At 37.3% G+C, this 6,482-nt stretch overlaps 1 protein-coding gene across 1 annotated transcript; it reads left to right on the top strand.

Moving 5' to 3' along the window:
* The first annotated feature begins 2,858 nt into the window (after window positions 1-2,858).
* Window positions 2,859-3,794, top strand: LOC138396929 (olfactory receptor 6C2-like). Its single transcript, XM_069490719.1, has one exon. The coding sequence runs from the start codon at window positions 2,859-2,861 to the stop codon at window positions 3,792-3,794; it is 936 nt and encodes a 311-aa protein (XP_069346820.1).
* The last annotated feature ends 2,688 nt before the right edge of the window (window positions 3,795-6,482 follow it).

Raw genomic sequence — 6,482 nt, forward strand, 5'->3', positions numbered from 1 at the left:
CCTCTGAACTAAAAAAACAAATAACTCTCAGATTCCCAGGAAAATTTTCCTAATATAACATAGAACATTGGTATGATTGCTGGTAGATAAACTTCAAAGAAAGTAATCTTATATCCAAAGGATCTGACGCTACAAGCTTAACTGCATTGTTGAAAGTAATGTTTATTTAACAATCTTCATAAATAAAAATGCAATGTCCCTGAAGGGTAATACATTTTTAGGCACTTTAAACATTAAAATAATAAGCATTCAAATGCTAATATTATTGAGTTCACCACTCTTTCCTAACAATATAGAAGAGCAAGAGATGATAAGAGAAGAAAGGAATAATTTTAAAAGCAAGGAATGTCCTAGGACAGGGAGGACTGGAATGAGAATGCCAAGAGCAGGTATAAAGATTTAAAGTAGTCTACAAAGAAAGGAAAAGAAAAAGGGAGGAAGGAAAATCAGGAATGAAGAAATGAACATGGCCTAACACTCTGATCCGTCAGTCAGAGCCTTCCCTTTGCAAGTACATGGCAAGATACCATCTCTCCAGTAAACTACTTGTCCCATGAGCCAAGAACGGGGGTGGGAGGGGACAGTTTCCTCTGTTCCAAAAGCATGTCTGTGACCCCCCAAGCAATGTGCCTTGCTAACTCATCCTTAGGTGACAGCTGACACTGGCAACTTTAGCAGAAAGAAAAGAGCCTAAGGAAACTGAGGGAACATAGGAAAATATGGGTAGCTCCCACTATAGCTAAGAACAATTGTCAAGGAACAAGTAGTTATTTCCCCAAATCCAAAGTTGCATTTTCACATTATCTTGTATTACCATGTCACTGAGAATGCACTAAAATGAAATACTATCTGCCACTTGCAGTCTGAAAGCCCTTTTAGGCAGCAACTTGTTTGTAGTTGGATCTCCAGTCTCTGATATTATGCTCTGTAAATAAGTATTCATTAAGTATTTATTTGAATGAATGAATATTGATTATTTACGTGAGCAGTAAGAAAGAAGAGAAAAGTAAAGTAGTTTTGATTCTCAATTGGGAATATGCACATCGGGTACAATTAGGGCAATTGTTTAATACATAGGAAATTAGTTTTTCCTGTCATGTAAAAGTTTGTAGAGTTTTCCTATAAAGCCTTGAATTGCTCTTAAAATTGTTCATTTAACAATTAATCCCTACTAACAAGACAAAAAGACATATAACAGATCCATGTATTAAGTTATTACTGACTACTGGTATCCCTGTGAGAATGAAATTTATCACATTTTCTTTGACAGGATGGATATCTGAGGGCAGCTGCTTGAAATATGAATCTCAATGAGGGTAGGTTTTGACATGAAGAAGAGGGGAACTCCCTGAGCCTCATCTAATGGGATTTCTGAACAAATATAAATTTGAGTACAGGAAGGCTTGAAACTGCAGAGGGGTGCTGAAATGAATAAATGTCAAAGAGAAAGGTAGAGTATTTTATAATTTGTTTACAAAGATCGGTTTATACAGGTCTGTTTTCCTAGATATTACTTGGACAAGTAGATATATCTAAAACTCAGAGAACATAAGCAGCATCATTAGGCAGGTAATTGGTAAGTTGTTGGGGAGAGGTGACTTGAGGAAGGAAGCAGCAGAAATTTTTCAAAGAAGAGGTCATGAAGTTATGCCTGAGAAAGACCCAAGGTTTAGTGCGAAGAGCACAGGTGAGTCCGGCTGGCAAAGAAAGCAAATACCACAGATTCTTCCTCTGGACTCTGTCCATGACCCAGACCATCAAAACAACTAAGTCAGGTTTATGCTCGTGTTCTAGAAGAATTTTCTTTATACCACTTCAAAGGGTTTAGGAACCTTCTCCTAAGTAGTCCCAAAGCTGGCTTAGAAATACTTTCATTCACCTAAATACGGGAACAACAAAACAAAGATGCACTTTTATATTTTAAATTTTTCATCTCCTTATTTAGAGAGCATTTGAAGTACAAAGAGCTAGAACTAACATTTTTAAATGAATGTGCTGCTGTTAAAATTCATCATAACAATATGAAATGATCAGCATAAAACATTATTTTACAGCATTTAAATACTATTTAACCATTTTCTTGGTTTTGAAAATGGGGCATTTCAGTATAGTAGGGAATAGCAAAGAAAGATGAAGATGGAGAAAAACACTTCAAAATTGTCATAATTTCTTCCAGGATAAGAAAAAATAATATCTGCACCTCAAGGCAATATTGTTGAGAAACTGCATACCAGACCTATGATTTATGTGGTCTTGTTTGTTTGTTTGTTTTTTTGAGACAGAGTCTCGCTCTGTTGCCCAGGCTAGAGTGCCATAGCGTCTGCCTAACTCACAGCAACCTCAAGCTCCTGGGCTCAAGCAATCCTTCTGCCTCAGCCTCCCGAGTAGCTGGGACTACAGGCATGCGCCACTATGCCCGGCTAATTTTTTCTATATATTTTTAGCTGTCCAGATCATTTCTTTCTATTTTTTTTAGTAGAGACGGGGTCTCACTCTTGCTCAGGCTGGTCTCAAACTCCTGACCTCGAGCAATCCTCCTGCCTCAGCCTCCCAGAGTGCTAGGATTACAGGCGTGAGCCACCGCGCCTGGCTTTGTTTTGTTTTTATTTGACACCTTTATAAATATGGTTTCTAATCAGAGAACTATAAGCATAAGATTTGTATTAGATATTTCCTGTAGAAGCCTCCTAGTAAGATGCCAAAGGCACAGCTATGTTAGCAAATTGATTATCAAGTAGAAGAAGTTTAAGTTCATGTGAGCTGGCTTGCTAGGATATTTTCATTCAGGTTCCAATGCCAGCTTCTTATGACACTTCTCTCTTCAGGAACAAATGCCCTTGACTTGGCTCAAGGCAGTGATGAGAAATCATACAGCAATAACAACATTCATCCTGCTGGGATTGACAGATGACCCAAAACTGCAAGTTGTGCTTTTCATATTTTTGTTTGTCACCTACATGTTAAGTGTGGCTGGGAACCTCACCATTATCACCCTCACACTTTTGGATTCCCATCTTAAAACTCCTATGTACTTTTTTCTCCGAAATTTCTCTTTCTTAGAAGTCTCATTCACCACTGTCTGTATTCCTAGATTCTTATACACTATGACAACTGGAGATAATACTGTTACCTACAATGCTTGTGCCACCCAATTATTTTTTGTTGTCCTCTTTGGAGCAACAGAATTTTTCCTCCTGGCTGCCATGTCCTATGACCGCTATGTGGCCATTTGCAAGCCACTGCATTATACAACCATCATGAACAACAGAGTCTGCTCTACACTCGTCCTCTGCTGCTGGCTTGCTGGCCTGTTAATCATCCTCCCGCCTCTCGGCATAGGCCTTCAGCTAGAATTCTGTGATTCAAATGTGATTGATCATTTTGGCTGTGATGCATCTCCCATTCTACAGATAACCTGCTCAGACACAGCATTTATAGAGAGAATTGTCTTGAGTTTTGCCGTGCTCACACTCATTATTACCCTAGTATGTGTAGTCCTCTCCTATACCTACATCATCAAGACCATTCTAAAATTCCCTTCTGCCCAACAAAAGAAAAAGGCCTTTTCTACCTGCTCTTCCCATATGATTGTGGTCTCCATCACCTATGGCAGCTGCATCTTCATCTACATCAAACCTTCAGCAAAGGAAGGAGTGGCCATTAATAAGGTGGTGTCTGTGCTCACTACTTCAGTTGCCCCTTTGCTTAACCCATTTATTTACACACTTCGAAACAAACAAGTGAAAGATGCATTCAAAGACACAGTAAAACGAATTGCGCTTCTCATAAAGTAAGAAGCCATTGATTTTTTTTTTTGAGGCCAAGATAAATTTAAATCTGAATAGCCCAGGACCAACATTAATGAATTTACCAAATATGTGCTTTCTTTTTATTCTGTAGATTCATCAAGTTAATCTTTCACCAGGAACGTTTTTTCTCTTATAATACAAAAGCCAAATGTAGATTCATCAAGTTAATCTTTCACCAGGAACATGTTTTCTCTTATAATACAAAAGCCAAAATCAAGCAATTTATTTCTCTCTCTTACAAGTTTATTTCAGAAGGGTTTATTCAATTATTGTATACTCCAGAGATTAGATTCTCAAAAATCCCTAATACCTACTGTAAATAAGTAAAAGTTGTATCTCTGGCCATATGGCCTTCTCATGATGTGGAATCTAAATACCCAGAAACTATTTCTCACTTGCTGGGGAATAATTCAATCCTAGCCCCCAATGGTTCAAGGGTAATTAAAGATTCTCTACTGAAACTTAAATAGGGATGTAAAAAAAATTATGTACTCCAGAGTTCTCTTTCTCATTTAAAAATGTCCATTTTTCAGAAATTAGTAGAAAAAGCTAATGGGGCAACTTCAAAATCAGTGGAGACAATTATATTGTTCCTTTCAAACTAATTTATCCACAAAAAAATGTTTCTACTAGCCTTTATGGAAATTATTTGGGTATACTGAATCCTGAAATGTGCTGTGACTACAGAAGAGAAAAAACAAGATTTCCAATTGCCAGATGTCTTCTACTGACATTGCCATTGATGGTATTTAGACATATGCTAAAGGAGAATAAGCCCCAAATTTAGAGGCAGGATAACTAAATTGTGAATGAGTAAATTTGCCAGCTATCCAGACTTACATTATCCCTTTGTTAAAGAAGAATGTTAGGCTGGCCCAGTGGCTCACACCTGTAATCCCAGCACTTTGGGAGGCCAAGACGGGATGATAACTTGAGATCAGGAGTTCAAGACCAGCCTGGGCAACAGAGCAAGACCGCATCTCTACAAGAAAAATAAATGAAGAAGAAGAATGTTAGAGATTAGGGGGATAGATCAACATATCAAAAAAAGTTATAATTTGGAAGGACATTCTAAGGTTCATTTGGTTGCTTAGCATAGGCTGACTACTGAAGGTAAAATCTAGGCAAAGTGTGAAAAAATTGGGTGGGCCTAGAGAAGAGGGAAACAGAATTTAAAAATCAGATAATAATTATGCAGGTAACTTGGACAAAATAATTGGAATTTTTTCTATTTGAATGTTAAAAACAGTCTTTTTATTTTTTTTCATGTTCTGTAATTGTGAAAATAAAGTTTTGTGCTTTCAGAATATAAAATGACTATTATCTGTGTTTATTAAATATCATCTAGTTGCTCAAACATATTTTATATTTTGATCATATTTACAATTGTTCATACAAAGTCATAGTATGGGTGTAAGCTTCTTTTATACTTCAAAAATATTCAATTAGAATGGCTATTATCAATCAAAACCTCAGTGAGGTATCACTTATCTCCAACGAATGGCATTTATCAAAAAGTCCCAAAACAATAAATGTTGGTGTGTATGCGAAGAGATAGGAACACTCATCCACTGCTGGTGGGACTGCAAACTAGGACAACCTCTGTGGAAAGTAATATGGAGATACCTCAAAGAGCTATAAGTAAAACCAGCATTTGACCCAGCAATCCCATTACTGAGCATCTACCCGAAGGAAAAAAGACATTCTAGAAAAAAGAGATCTGCACTCAAATGTTTATAGCAGCACAATTCACAATTGCAAAGATGTGGAAACAATCCAAGTGCCCATCAATACATGAGTGGATTGATAAAATATGGTATATGTATATCATGGAATTCTACTCAGCCACAAAAAACAATGGTGATTTAGCACCTCTTGTATTATCCTGGATAGATCTGGAGCCCATTCTACTAAGTGAAGTATCCCAAGAATGGAAAAATAAGCACCACATGTACTCACCATCAAATTGGTATTAGCTGATCAACACTTATGTGCACATACAGTGGTAACATTCATCGGGTGTCATGCAGGTGGGAGTGGGGAGGAAGGGATGGGTATATTCACACCTAATGGGTGTGGTGTGCACCATCTGGGGGATGGACACTCTTGAAGCTCTGACTTAGGGAGGGCAATGGCAATATATGTAACCTAAACATTTGTACACCCATGATATGCTGAAATAAAAAAATAGAATAGAAAATAAAGGGACCCTTCCTGGATATTATGAGGAATGGAAAGGTAAAAAGGCCATTGTGTCCTCTGTTGAAGGAAGGAGATACCTGCTAATTTATCCTAAATAAAGCCTCATTGACAGGTACATGTTTAACTACAAAAGTACTCCAAATAAAAAGTATGAAAAAAAACAAGCACTGCATATTCTCACTTGTAAATGGGAGCTAAACAATGTGTATATATGGTCATACAAAGTGTTATAATAGACACTGGAAACTAAGAATTGAGGAGGGTGGGAAGGGCATGAGGGATGGATCAAAAATTACATATTGGGTACAATGTACACTATTCAGGTGACAGGTACACTAAAACCCTGACTGTATCACTTTTCAATATCTCTTCCTCCTTGAGAATACCAATAATTTATAATTTCTGTTGCTTTATATAGTCATGTCTTGGTCTCACAGCAGCCCATAGCAAGGCAGTAGGAAATGTCCTAGC

This window comes from Eulemur rufifrons, chromosome 16 (genome assembly GCF_041146395.1).
Source record: "Eulemur rufifrons isolate Redbay chromosome 16, OSU_ERuf_1, whole genome shotgun sequence".
NCBI lineage: Eukaryota > Metazoa > Chordata > Mammalia > Primates > Lemuridae > Eulemur > Eulemur rufifrons.